This window comes from Gigantopelta aegis, chromosome 12 (assembly GCF_016097555.1).
Source record: "Gigantopelta aegis isolate Gae_Host chromosome 12, Gae_host_genome, whole genome shotgun sequence".
NCBI lineage: Eukaryota > Metazoa > Mollusca > Gastropoda > Neomphalida > Peltospiridae > Gigantopelta > Gigantopelta aegis.
This window is the reverse complement of record NC_054710.1, coordinates 35042154-35057973: the sequence shown is the minus strand read 5'-3', so window position 1 is coordinate 35057973 and position 15820 is coordinate 35042154. Positions and strand designations below refer to the sequence as shown.

Here is a 15820-nt window from a genome sequence, read left to right as displayed (position 1 = left end):
CTTCCGTGTTCGTTTTCGTTCTTGTGGTGACATCAGTGTTCGCACATTCTCGCACTATTGCAATTACAAATGTGAACGATCAGAAACGTGTGTCGATCGAAAACGTGTGACCGTACGATACATCGCGGGTACAAACAACTTGACTGGTTTCCGACGTGTTATTATAATTAAATGTTACGGAAATGGCAGATACCAGTCTAGCTAGAATACTTATATTGTGAAGTGTAAGATATTCTCATTGGTTGTTGGATGTCACCGAAGGGAATTCCTTCAAAATGCGGCCAATCAGAAATTGCGATACTTCCATTAATAAACGTTAATCGGTAAACTTCGGCTGATTACGGGAAATTGTCAAATATCACACATGGCGATGAAAAATTTGACTGTATAAGTTTGACGTGTATACTATAAAGGTATATTATTACAGTTCATTTTTACTTCAACATGACAATGGTGTTCTTTATTAAAATTATTTTAAAGTTCTTTTTCATTTTTAAAAAAAACCGGTTATGCAAATCAAAATAGGTTATGCAATTTTTTTTGGCATAACCGATTTTCCGGTTATGCAAATTTTTAATTTGTGCAGGCCTGCTGCACTATGACTAAATGTCTCACTGGATCTAATATCATTTCCCATTACGATAAGCCAGGAAGGTGGTTGTCGATGTTGTTGTTGTTGTCATTGGTGTTCATGGTTTGTTGTTTTTTGTGGGGGATATTGTGTGTGTGTGTGTGTGTGTGTGTGTGTGTGTGTGTGTGATTTTGGTTTGGTTTTTTTGTGGTGAGTGTTGGTTGCTAATGAAACCGGTCTCGTGAAACCGGTGGTGCCGTGGTTCAGCTATCGTGCATAAGGCTGATAGGTATGGGGTTCGCAACCCGGTACCGGCTACCAGCCAGATCGAGTTTTAACGTCTCATTGGGTAGGTGTAAGACCACTACACACTATTCTCTCTCACTAACCACTAACAACTAACCCACTGTCCTGAGGTATATGCCCAGGACAGCGTGCTTGAACCTTAACTTGATATAAGCACGAAAATAAGTTGAAATGAAATGAAATGCTAATGAAAGTACATTAATATTGATTTTCTTTTTTCTTCTCTTTTTTTTTTTTGTAGTTCTACAATGGCAGCTAAAGATTCTGAAGCCAAATCTGGATTTGCCGATAACTGGCAGCGCGGGAAATCTCTCATAGAATGTCTGCGTTATTCATTGCAACAAAAATCTCACTGTGACGTCACGTTCCAGGTCGGGAAAGACAGGAAGTCTATACCAGCTCACAGACTGATATTGACTCTTCGAAGTGGCGTGTTTGAAGCAATGCTAACTGGACCGCTGGCAGAACAAGAGAATATCGCCGTGCCGGACATAGAATCAGACATTTTCGAACAGTTCCTCATGTAAGAAATTTCAGTTTATTTGTTCCTTTTGTTGTCAGATAGACCCGTTGGTGTGGACGGCTTATGTTCCATCCACTTCATACGTCCGTCCGTTAACTTTTCAATACATGTAAAAACACCAAACCTTACAAGCAAAAACAACTTGAGATGGCAATATATAACTAGTCCAGTAAATTTAAGCCAAAATGTATGTGAACCTAGAACAAATTACAACTGAAGGTTGGGTTTTTTTTGTGTGTGGTTGTTTTTTTTTTTTTTTTTTTTTGTTTTTTTTTTTTTTGGGGGGGGGAGTGAGGTTTTAAAAACAAAATTTGGTTTGATGTTGTTGAGATCACCATACCGAACATTATATCCATTGAGATATCAATGTATAACGTAACATTACTAGGTCACTGCGACCTATGTTTCATGGTTTGCTTCACATGAAAATGAATCCTTGTCCGAGGCATTCCGTCCTTATCAATTTATATATCATCATAAAACCATGCACACAAGTATAACTTTGGCTGGCGATGTGTCATCTATATTTTGTAGGTCAAGGCGACCTACTTTTCATGGTTTACGCACTTTAAACTGAATCCTTGTTCGACTATTTTCTTTACCAGTTCATGCATGAACATCAAACAGTATATGCAAAAATGTAACACTGTTCCACGTCAGTGCACCACGACTGGTGTATCAAATGCCGTGGTATACTCTATCCTGTCTCTGAGATAGTCCATATAAAACATCCGTTGATACTAATGGAAAAATGTAGCATGTTTCCTGTCTAAGACTATATGTCAAAATTACCAAATATTTGACATCCTATAGCCGATGATTAATAAACCAATGTGTTCAGAAGATACTGACCTATCAACTACATTCTGTCCTACGAAAGTTAGCTACATCTGGCGGACTGCCGATGAAGACGGACAAGGCCAAACTCATGAATCGGCTTAAAGGAAGGGAAGGAAATGTTTTATTTAACAACGCACTCGACGCATTTTATTTACGGTTATATGGCGTCGAACATATGGTTAAGGACCGCACAGATATTGAGAGAGGATACCCGCTGTCGCCCCTTCATGGGCTACTCTTTTCGATTAGCAGCAAGGGATCTTTTTTATGCACCATCCTATAGACATGATAGCAAATACCACGGCCTTTGGTGTACCAGTCGTGGTGCACTGGATGGAACGAGAAATAGCACAATGGGCCCAGTGCTCATTGACTGGGATCGATCCCAGACCGACCGCGCATCAAGCGAGCGCTTTACCACTGGGCTACGTCTCGCCCCTTAGGTTAAATATGACAGAGCACCTGCCGTTACACATCCTGACCTTGATAACTTGATGGGAATATCGTTGCATAAGGACAATAGATTATGTTTTAATGCAGCAGAAAAAAATGGTATACCTATATTTAGCCAGTGTGTACAACCACCCAAATAATATACCAATCCAGTTATCAGGTGCCACAAAAATATGTTCTATAACACAAAGAGCATTTTCTGCTATACTATAATTGAAGGTAAAGAAGAAGTAAAAACAAATTTAATTGCTACACTATCAATATGGAAAAAGGCCATTGAAGATATAGTAACACTAGAAATAAACGCTTGGAAGTTAGACTACACAGTATGTACCACATTAAAAGTATCCATGTCATGTGCATTAACACAGTCTGCTATACACTTCTTGTTTGTATTGAGTAAGAATGTCATCCACATTTACAATTTAAATTCTAACGAAAATGTTCCTACATATTTATAAATATAATTTAATTCCTTTTTTGTAACTTTATAAATGCTAAGATACAAAATATATGATAATGTAAAATGTATAAGAATAAAAGGCTGGGTAGCACATTTTTCAGTATGGCCATTGATATACAGTATTCTTTAAAGACTGAGATATATGGACAGCTGTTTTAAACAGATAAAAGTGAAATATGTGTGCACATATGATTTATAGACAAATTGAAGGACACTGCATCACAACGTGTGCATTGTTATGCCCTAAAACCATGACCCCCCCCCCCCCCCCCCAAATCTTTACACGTGTTATTTTGCTATATATTGTCTTTACAGGCTCACACCAGTTCAGTATCATACAGCGACAGGTAGTGAAACATTTGAATCACACACAAGTTTAGATATAACCCCAGGTTGGCATTACAAAGGCCGCCATTTGAATTCAGGATGGCCACCAATATCATGATGGGGGAAAATGCCAAAAATGGATTTATTTATGTTAGGTATATAAAGAAGCTTTAGAAAATACATTTTACAAAATGTAGCAAAACAATGAGCAAATTGCACAACAGTTCAGACTATAATGTGCCGATGTCAAGGAACTTACTTGCATCTATAGACATTCCGTCTGCCTCCCCTGTATTTATGAGCCTGGCTATTATATATCGTCGTCAAATTGTAAAGTGCGTTTTGTGCAGCACAATCTCTAGGAAACATTGATTAATGAATCATCAGCTATTGGATGCTTAACTTTTGGCAGTTGTGATATGGTCTTCACGGGAACGTACACCATATTTCTATTAGTAGCAAGGGATCTTTCATATAGTGTGCACTTACCCACTTGCCATGGCCTTTGATATGCCAGTTGTGGTAGTTGTATTGTGTTCATTAATTTGTTATATTTTTATGAAAAATAATCATGAATTAATTGAAATATACACTTGAAAAAAGTAGGGGAACCTGAAATATTAATGTTATTATCAACTATTAGACCGAACATACGTTTTGACCACAGACATGCTAGTGAAGAACGTTTAGGTCTGTTTATCAACACACCAAAACACATTCCATAGTTTGCACGTGCATCACGCAGTTGCCCTGTACACTACGTCTGGGTATCATTCTCGATTTCCAAGAAGGTCCATTAATCGCTGTAGATTATTTCCGTCAATCGTTTTCATTCTGTTGATCATACAGTTGTTATTGTTTTGTTTTTGTCATTTTTATTGTTTGAATTTGCGATTTACTGATACAAAAACATCAACTTTCAAATTTCACTTCTGACCCCAGTCGTCCTTCAATATCTTTGGTGGTCATAAAACCTACTGTAATACTGAACTACCGGTTGTAATGTTTGCCCAATTAATTCACTATTATCATATAACCATTCCCCACAGCTAATATATCTTACAATTTTGACAATTGTAAATTCTTATTAGAGTTCCCCTACTTTTTTGAAGAGTATATATATGTTATGTCGTTGCATGCTATTCCCGATAAGTAATATATTTTGGGCCGAAATAGAGGCCATTTTGAATTGTAGCCATAAATAATAGCACTTATAAGAAACTTAGGAACTATTAATATATTGGTTCTTAACTACATCAAGGAACTATTGTGAACATACCGGCCTCGGTGGCGTCGTGGTTAGGCCATCGGTCTACAGGCTGGTAGGTACTGGGTTCGGATCCCAGTCGAGGCATGGGATTTTTAATCCAGATACCGACTCCAAACCCTGAGTGAGTGCTCCACAAGGCTCAATGGGTAGGTGTAAACCACTTGCACCGACCAGTGATCCATAACTGGTTCAACAAAGGCCATGGTTTGTGCTATCCTGCCTGTGGGAAGCGCAAATAAAAGATCCCTTGCTGCTAATCGGAAGAGTAGCCCATGTAGTGGCGACAGCGGGTTTCCTCTCAAAATCTGTGTGGTCCTTTACCATATCTCTGACGCCATATAACCGTAAATAAAATGTGGTGAGTGCGTCGTTAAATAAAACATGTCTTTCCTTATTGTGAACATATGAGCTTAGTGCTATTTATTTCCCTGTTTGGTCCATATTAGACCTAGTGTGCTTGGACTAAGAGGCCTATATTTAAACAAATACGCCATCGGTTAATTCTGAGTAACTAATTTAAACGTCGTTCGAAATTAAAAGAAAAATATCTGGTATAGCAATTCGTCGTACAGTTGCAATTTAAAATGTTAAAGAATGTGTTCTGTATTGTTAAACTTATATGAAGCTGTACAAAACTGACTAACGGTAAACGACCCGTAACCGAAAGTCATTAATAAAAGACAAAACCATAATAACTATTCGCTCTTCTTGTGCTAGCACTATATATTGTTACGACAGTACCGATAGTCGTTGTCAATTCCAGACACTGCTAAAATACACACTTGTGTTAAAATACAACAAATAATATGTTCATTGGTTGTGTTATGGTTTGAATCCAAACTCAGTGTTTCCTAATAAAAGGCCATGCTGTTCCTGTTTTTTCAGTTTCCTATATACCGATGACGCCATACTTGATTCAAAGAACGCAGTCGGACTTTTGTATTTATCCAAAAAATATGACGTAACGCCCCTGGAACAGAAGTGTCTGGCATATTTGGAGTCATCGATATCGTCACATAATGCCTGCGTCGTGATGGAACAGGCCCATTTCTATGACGAACACGACTTGAAGGTCAAGGCTAAGGAATATATCTGTGAAAACGGCAACACAGTTCTAAAATCGCCTGGCTTCACTGATCTGTGTCACTCGTGTGTTCTCGAGATCACGGAAACAGACAAACTGGTCGCATCTGAGGAGGAAGTATTTGAAGCCGTGAACGCTTGGAGTGAGGCGGAATGCAGACGACAAGGAAGGGAGATAACCCCTGTTAACAAGAGGAGCGCACTCGGGAAGGCGTTGATGAACGTGAGGTATTGTCTTCTTGGTCAGAAATATTTTGTGGATACCATTTCACCAAATAAACTGCTGACTGAAAGTGAAGAAAATACTATCATGAAAAACTTAATCTCTCCCGATACATCTGTTTTACCTTTCAAAAAGGAGCCTAGATGCAGGACAGGAAAGCTTATTACTGCTTATCTGTTAGAACAAGACAGTGACGAATTCGATCCTCCTGTTTCTGCTAGTTCTGCTGAGTACATAACTGCGTGTTAATCAAAACTGTGCTCTACAAGACTTTAACATCTTGAGTTAATCTTATGGATTCAGAGCCTTTGTGCGCGATGAACATACTGGTGCCGTTGTAGGTGAGGCACATGATGGAACGACAACAGGCTGGCTTGTTAAGTTCCAGGATCAAATCAGGATTGTCAAAGACGGGAAATACAGTCTAGTTGTTAAGTGTCATGAAGAACATTCAAATCTGTTTGCTGAATTAAGCGACATAGCAGAAGAGGGAGACTTTGCCTGCCGCTTCTTAAATAGCATTATAAACGATGGCCATGTGGTGCGGAGCACTCCAAGCGATTCTTGTCATCACGTGGTACTGAGCTTAGTCTTTCGAGTTTAATGTTATTGCTGTTGTAACCTGTTTAGAACTTTATCGTTGTGACATCGATACACATAGCGATGACCAATTCTCACACGTCACACAAGCATGACACTTAAACAACAAACACTTAAAACAAAGAAGAAAAAACTAGCACACACAAAGCTACCTTTTACACGTGTTGCAAAATCACAAAACAAAATGCATGGAAAATATATTTGTGCGAGTTGCCGTTAGTAAGTGGATACAAAAAAACGTTATGTGAGACCCTACGAATTTTAATATTGTTAACATGTCTGAATAATCTAATCGACAAATTTTCTGTGTGTCATCCTGGTCGTCTTGCTGAATATTATCCAGTGCTCTTTATATAGTCATATGTTTTGCAACTCACTAGGAATATTGTTTTCCATGGAATGGGTGTAGGATAAAATAAAAAGAAGAGGAAGGAAGGGAAAACAAACTATCAAAGAAGAAGAAAACAAAAACGGGAGGTAACTCACAAATCTGTGAGAGCTGGAAGCTACAATACATTTCCAGTCTCTGGGATGAAAAACCTGAACAGAAAATCACCAAGACCACTCGTCACCCACTCGTAACATTGGGTCCAGAGTGAGCCGATACATCAACATTATTACATAACAATAATGACTTGTATCGTTCCACACCTAGATATAATGTTTGCAAAAACGAAAATTGTAAAAAAAAAAAAGTTCGGGAACATGCCAAATGTTTTTTTATCTAGGTAGGTTCGGTTTTGTTTCTTGTAGATTTTGGCTTATTTTTCTTATGCATTCAAGAAATCATAACACAATAATGCATTGAAACAATACATACATATATTACATAGTTCATTACACCGCGGTGGAAAAGATATCCATGTGATATTGATCGTCTCTTCACATTGTGGAGTATGCCTTTTGAGAGGTCACGATCTCTGATCAGGTGATCGACTATGTCACACAGTACAACTCATAGATGTTTATAAAATCTATTGCATTAAATTACCCGAAAACCTGTGCACTATCCTTCTGGAATTCAGAACATGTAATCATTATTATTTACCCATAGCAACAGGATGCCGGAATAGCACCCCAGTTGAAACCAGATTATGTACATTGTGTGAAGGAAATGCTATTTAAATGTAAATATTTCATGAACACACGCAAAAAGACGTATAAAGACATATTATTATTATTATTATTATTATTATTATTATTAAAATAAACCGTAGCATACTACAATTCAAAGAACTATTTAGTTATAATAGCATAAGCACCCTTCATAAAATGTAAAAATGCATTGAAATTAAAAGAGAAAATAAGCAAACCTTAAACAGACCCCTCCAATATCACTACACACTGTTTAAAATGCTGAATTATAAAAAATCTTATTACTGTATTAAATTTTGATCATGTCTTCATTTTAAAATGTGTGTATAGCTATTTTTAATTATGTTTGTATATATTCTGCAAAGAACTCCTGTTGTCATCTTGTCACTGTAAATACCCATTGTACAATAATTCCTCATATGCTGTCGTTTGACGGTCTGAGTGTACCGAAATAAAGCTTCAAAATTTCATGTACATGTAGTAATTTTATTTGCGGATTTGTTGTTATTGGTGATTAAATATGTAGGAAATGTCTTCTTAGCTGACGTTTTTGTTTCGTGTGTGTGTGTGTGTGTGTGTGCGTGCGTGCGTGTGTGTTGTATATTTCTAATTAGTTACAAAGTTTGAAGCATGAAAAATCTGTATATTGATTGAGATATACATGATCCCAGCCAGTTCTCCACGACTGGTATATATACCAAAGGCCGTTGTAGGCTATGTGCTATTATGTGTATGGTAAAGACCGGCCTCGGTGGCGTCGTGGTTAGGCCATCGGTCTACATGCTGGTAAGTACTGGGTTCGGATCCCAGTCGAGGCATGGGGCTTTTAATCCAGATACCGACTCCAAACCCTGAGTGAGTAGGTAGGTGTAAACGACTTGCACCGACTAGTGTCCCATAACTGGTTCAACAAAGGCCATGGTTTGTGCTATCCTGCCTGTGGGAAGCGCAAATAAAAGATCCCTTGTTGCCTGTCGTAACAAAGTAGCCTATGTGGCGACAGCGGGTTTCCTCTAAAAAACAGTGTCAGAATGACCATATGTTTGACGTCCAATAACCGATGATAAGATAAACAAAAGCAATGTGCTCTAGTGGCGTCGTTAAATAAAACAAACTTCTTCCTAATTCACAAAGGTCTCTTAGGCTTTGCTAGACAACAGACCATCCTCTTTGCAAGTTGTTTTGCATTGCACTGCGATGTCGCAAAGTTGCGAGAGTTTAGTGAATTAGGTCCCAGAGTCCCACCTGTTTTTACTCCGTAAATATTTTGCGTTGCACTTTAAAAATATCTCAAACTTTCTTTTTTAGTATAATGCAATCTGTAATGTGAGTCTTGTATACAGAGGTCAAGTGAGGGTTGTTTCCCTTTTCCGAACAGTCGAAGTAATAATAAAGTGATAATAATGTGTCCATCTAATCGGAGTAGCCAGAAGAATCAGTGTATATAACCCCCCACCCCCCGCGGTGAATCATTGTGTATATACCACCCCCCACCCCCACCCCCGCGGTGAATCATTGTGTATATACCCCCACGCGGTGAATCATTGTGTATATACCCCCCCCCCCCCCCGCGGTGAATCATTGCGTATATACCCCCCCCCCCGCGGTGAATCATTGTGCATATACCCCCGCGCGGTGAATCATTGTGTATATACCCCCCGCGGTGAATCATTGTGTATATACCCCCCCCCCCCGCGGTGAATCATTGTGTATATACCCCCCTCCCGGTGAATCATTGTGTATATACCCCCCCCCCCGCGGTGAATCATTGTGTATATACCCCCCTCCCGGTGAATCATTGTGTATATACCCCCTCCCCCCCCCCCCCCCGCGGTGAATCATTGTGTATATACCCCCCTCGGTGAATCATTGCGTATATACCCCCCCCCCCCCGCGGTGAATCATTGTGTATATACCCCCCACGCGGTGTAAAGAAATGTTTTATTTAACGACGCACTCAACACATTTTATTTACGGTTATATGGCGTCAGACATATGGTAAAGGACCATACAGATTTTGAGAAGAAACCCGCTGTCGCCACTACATGGGCTACTCTTCTGATTAGCAGCAAGGGATCTTTTATTTGCCCTTCACACAGGCAGGATAGCACACACCATGGCCTTTGCTGAACCAGTTATGGATCACTGGTCGGTGCAAGTGGTTTACACCTACCCATTGAGCCTTGCGGAGCACTCACTCAGGGTTTGGAGTCGGTATCTGGATTAAAAATCCCATGCCTCGACTGGGATCCGAACTCAGTACCTACCAGCCTGTAGACCGGTGGCCTGCCACGACGCCACCGAGGCCGGTCCCACGCAGTGAATCATTGTGTATATACCCCCCCCCCCCCCCCGGTGAATCATTGAGTATATACCCCCCACCCCACCCCACCCCCACACACACCCCGGTGAATCATTGTGTATATGCCCACCCCACCCCACCCCCGGTGAATCATTGTGTATATACCCCCCCCCCCCGGTGAATCATTGAGTATATACCCACCCACCCCCACCCCCACCCCCCAGTGAATCATTGTGTATATACCCCCCGGTGAATGATTGAGTATATACCCACACACACCCCCACCACACCCCTCACCCCCCCCCCCCCCCGGTGAATCATTGTGTATATGCCCACCCCACCCCACCCCTACCCCCACCCCCGGTGAATCATTGTGTGTATATATACACACACACACACACACACACATACATGCACACACACACACACACACACACACTGACAGACACACACACACACACATTGTGTATATACCTCTCCCCCCCCCCCCCCCCCCCCCCCCCCCCCCCCCGGTGATGGTGGTTTTGTTGTTTCGTTTTGATTTGTTTTTTGTTTTATTTTTATGTTTTAATTTTAAAAAAACAACAAATTCAGTCTATTTTATTTGTTCATTTTTTTTTTTTTTTTTTTTGGTAGGTGATTGGGGGTTGTTAGTTGGGAGTGTATTTTTTTTTCTTGTTTTATGTTTCCAGGTGTGTTTGCTTGTTGATCGAAACAATAAAAGCATTATAAGCAACGACTTTGCTTTTTTTTACTTTGATCGATTTTACGCAGCTCGCCGGCACGCACGCACGCACATGCACGCACAGACACGCACGGATAGAGAGAGGATGGTAGGGATATATGGACCAGTAGGCAGAAAGAGACAGACAAAAAAGTTTGATTAGAGCATATTGATTTATTAAACTAATGTAACACAGTTAAAGTTTCTTTTGTTTAACGACATCACTAGAGCACTTGGATATTGGATGTTACACATTTGGTAATGTTAAACATTTGGTAAGTTTGACATATAGTCTTAGAGAGGAAACCCTCTTCATGTATTCCATTAGAAGCAAGGGATCATTTATAAGCACAATCCCACAGACAGGATAGCACATACCACGGCCGTTTATATAGAACGAGTCCTGTCAAAACGTGTCGTAAATGTATGTAGTTACACGCATGTAAGACATAAACAGGTGTTTAAGCGTTGTAAATGTATGTAGTTACACGCATGTAAGACATAAACAGGTGTTTAAGCATTGTACATGTATGTGGTTACACGCATGTAAGACATAAACAGGTGTTTAAGCATTGTAAATGTATGTAGTTGCATGCATGTAAGACATAAACAGACTTTGTAATTTTGGCCCAATGTGTTAAGCAGGCACCTCTGTTAAGAGGCTATATTTTTATTCTACCAAGTCATCAATTGTATAATATAAACTGTATTAGGCAACCACCCATGTTAAGCGGCTATATATTTCATTATCCAAAACCATCTACTATATAACATAAACTGACCTGTATTAGGCAGCCACCTGTGTTAATAGGCTATATTTTTAATTTCCCAAACCATCTACTATATAACATAAACTGACCTGTATTTAACAACCACCCGTGTTAATAGGCTATATTTTTTAATTTCCCAAATCACCAAATATATATGGTGTTAGGTATGTAACTATTAATCGATAAGTCGACATGTGACGATATGTCTGTCTACAGTACGATTATTGATACATTAACAAAATCAAATCGACTTTTCTCAAGTGAATTTTGATTGGCTTTTGTCAATATTTTTGGACAAACGCTTGCTCGGACAATAAGGGAGGGGGCCAGGAGAGGGACTGTCCCTCCCCCTAATCAATTAAAATGTCCCTTTTAGAAGAATTTATTTACATTTTCTTTCTTAAAGTACTCTTTTTCTTTTAGAAAATTGCACCATGTGCCCTTTTACCCTTGGTCTCTCCTTGAAATGTGTCCTGGGTCCGTCTTTGGGATAGATTACTTAATCGGCGTTATTTGTCATGTGTGTGTGTTATGCTCCTGAACTAATGTACCACCAAGTAATAATACCGGTGAACATATAGAGAATAACTGCTTAGTGTCTTAAAGGGACTGTCCAGAGTTTGCAGCCATTGTAAGACGTTTGCGATAATACATTTTCTTGTTTACAATACCAGTGTCTGTATACCGAATGTGTTTGCGACCGTATACTAATGTTTATAGCACTCAGTTTTTACTTTAATTCGTGATATATATTTGTTTTCGTACGTACCTAATTATTGGGAGGTAAAACATGGATTGGGCTACTCTAAAACTGTGCAGAATTCCATCTGACGAGCTTGACCAAGTAATTTGCTTACATACTTGCCTGGCCAAATGAACGCTATCAATTCTTGCAAACCTTCGGCCTCTTTTACTGTGCTGGTCACCTTAAATGGAATGTTTTTGACTGCATATTTTTTAAACCAGAACCATACAAAAGAGCTGATCGTCCTGTGAAGAAAATATAATTAATAAGTTGTTCTTATAGTAAAAACAACAAACAATAATAATATAGCTGAATGTAATATCCAACTTATTACATCATCCTTGTATAAGAGTGCAGAGGGGTACTGCCAGCCACAAAGCTGAAGCTGTGTGGGGGGGGGGGGGGGGGGGATGTTTATTTAACGATGCACTCAACACATTTTATTTACAGTTATATGGCGTCGAACATATGGTTAAGGACCACACCAATATTGAGAGAGGAAACCCCCTGTCGTCACTTCATGGGCTACTCTTTTCGATTAGCAGCAAGGGATCTTTTATATGTACCATCCCACAGAGAGGATAACGAATATCACGGCTTTTGATATACCAGTCGTGGTGCACTGGCTGGAACGAGAAATAGCCAGATGGGTCCACCGACGGGGATCTATCCTAGACAGACCGCGCATCAAGCGAACGCTTTACCACTGGACTACGCCCCCCCCCCCCCCCCCCCCCGGGAAGGGAGGAGTCTCTGAAGAACACCACAGTTATTTGTGAATCTTCAGCTGATATGTATGCATGCCAGCCCCTGGCATCCTAAATGACCACCTATGGTTTAGAAATAACGAAAGATACAGGTATTTAGTCTCAAGGAAATTACAAAAAAGTTTATAATTACAAAGAGATCTCATTTTAAATATTTTGAATTAAATTGTGTTACATTTAAAAATCTGTCCCAAAACTGTTCACACCCATAAAAACCACACCCACGCGGGAGTTAGCGGATATGACACATATATTTATGGAACCTTTGCTCATCAAACGTTACAAACACACTAATTTGTGTAAAAGTTTAGCTATTCGATTTTTCACAACATCAGCTTGTTTGAAAAATTACCCAAAATTACAGTCAAATAGTTTGCTCTCCTGGTAAAAAACCCCAAATGTGTGGGGGTTTTTAAAACAACTCCTTGGCTATCACTAACCTTAAGAATGTACTTCATATTACAAATATTTAGCCTTCAAACATGCATCTATGTAAAAGCAATACGCGAACACTTTTGGGGTACACAAGAGAGCTAATTCTATTGTACTACCAAAGTATGTCCCCCCCCCCCCCCCCACACACACACACTGTTGAAAGACGGATCTCAATATGGATTGATAGGGTGTGACATATAAATGTTGTTTAGGGACATGCTCTCCACAAATATTTGTATGAAGATGCTCAAAGACGCGTTTCCAAAGTGTATACCGGCCTCGGTGGCGTCGTGGTTAGGCCATCGGTCTACAGGCTGGTAGGTATTGGGTTTGGATCCCAGTCGACGCATGGAATTTTTAATCTAGATACCGACTCCAAACTCTGAGTGAGTGCTCCGCAAGGCTCAGTGGGTAGGTGTAAACTACTTGCACCGATCAGTGATCAAATTTTATACAATTAAATATTTTTTTTTTTTATGTTTAATGTAAATTTAGGGTTTATAGGACAAATTGTAATCCGCTAACCATGGGATCAGTGATTTAATTTTTTTTTTACTAACCACGATTAAACATTCACTGGCTCTACTTTACTTTAAGTTAATACAATTTTACTAAACACTAATATTGGGGGTTGGGGTGAGGGCAGGCTATTCCTATTTACAAAATAGACTTAACTGTAACATTTGACTATTTTGTTTTCACTAGCCGTCGGACATGACAATATTAGTTATCTACTAGCCCTACACTGAATATCACTAGCCATGTGAGTGTGGCTACCATAATCTAGAAGCCCTGACTGGCATGGCAATATTAGTTATTTACTAGCCCAACATTGAATATCACTAGCCATGGGAGTGGGGCTACCATAATCTAGAAGCCCCGTCGGGCATGGCAATAGTAGTTATTTACTAGCCCAACACTGAATATCACTAGCCATGGGAGTGTGGCTATCATAATCTAGAAGCCCTGACTGGCATGGTAATATTAGTTATTTACTAGCCCAACATTGAATATCACTAGCCATGGGAGTGTGGCTATCATAATCTAGAAGCCCTGGCTGGCATGGTAATAGTAGTTATTTACTAGCCCAACACTGAATATCACTAGCCATGGGAGTGTGGCTATCATAATCTAGAAGCCCTGACTGGCATGGCAATAGTAGTTATTTACTAGCCGAACATTGAATATCACTAGCCATGGGAGTGTGGCTACTATAATCTAGAAGCCCTGCTGTAAATAATCATATTCATGTACTTTACATTTTTTTCACACCCAAAAGACGATGTGTATTTTAGTGCTTGGTTGTCGCTCAGTGTCATTAATTCATTCATTCATTCCTCTCCAGTCTTCAGTGGGTTATGTAAATGAAAAACGTAACTGGTTGTGTGAGAGCGAGACGTTGTTCAGTGGTAAAGTGTTCGCTTGATGCGCGGTCGGTTTGGGATATATGGACATATGGTTAAGGACCACACAGATATTGAGAGAGGAAACCCGCTGTTGCCAATTCATCGGCTACTCTTTTTCGATTAGCAGCAAGGCATCTTTTATATGCACCATCCCATATACAGGGTAGTGAATACCACGGCCTTTGAAATACCCGTTCGTGGTGCACTGGCTGGAACGAGAAATAGCCCAATGGGCCCACCGACGGGGATCGATCCTTGAGCGAGCGCTGTACCACTGGGCTACGTCCCGCCCCCAAACAGAAAGAAAGAAAAAAATATGTAATAGAAAAAAATATATAGTCATGCACGATTGTATTTAATTTACGAGTAAAATGACACATGATTTTAATAACGTTATGCAACACATGAGATAAAACAAATAGTCATGCACGATTGTATTTACTTTACGAGTAAAACGACACATGATTTTATAACGTTATGCAACACATGAGATAAAACAAATAGTCATGCACGATTGTATTTACTTTACGAGTAAAACGACACATGGTTTTAATAACGTTATGCAACACATGAGATAAAACAAATAGTCATGTACGATTGTATTTACTTTACGAGTAAAACGACACATGATTTTAATAAAGTTACGCAACACATGAGATAAAACAAATAGTCATGTAGCCTACGATTGTATTTACTTTACGAGTAAAACGACACATGATTTTAATAACGTTACGCAACACATGAGATAAAACAAATAGTCATGTACGATTGTATTTACTTTACGAGTAAAACGACACATGATTTTAATAACGTTACGCAACACATGTGATAAAACAAATAGTCATGTACGATTGTATTTACTTTACGAGTAAAACGACACATGATTTTAATAACTTTACGCAAGACATGAGATAAAA

At 39.5% G+C, this 15820-nt stretch overlaps 1 protein-coding gene across 1 annotated transcript in view; it reads left to right on the top strand.

Annotated features, from left to right (window-relative positions):
• LOC121386915 (BTB/POZ domain-containing protein 6-like) overlaps positions 1-8275 on the top strand; it is a 22035-nt gene extending 13760 nt beyond the window's left edge. The window contains exons 2-3 of the mRNA XM_041517967.1: positions 1119-1400; positions 5639-8275. Coding sequence (XP_041373901.1) covers positions 1126-1400; positions 5639-6308 — 945 coding nt within the window. The 5' untranslated portion in view covers positions 1119-1125 and the 3' untranslated portion in view covers positions 6309-8275. The remainder of the gene's footprint in view (positions 1-1118; positions 1401-5638) is intronic.
• The last annotated feature ends 7545 nt before the right edge of the window (positions 8276-15820 follow it).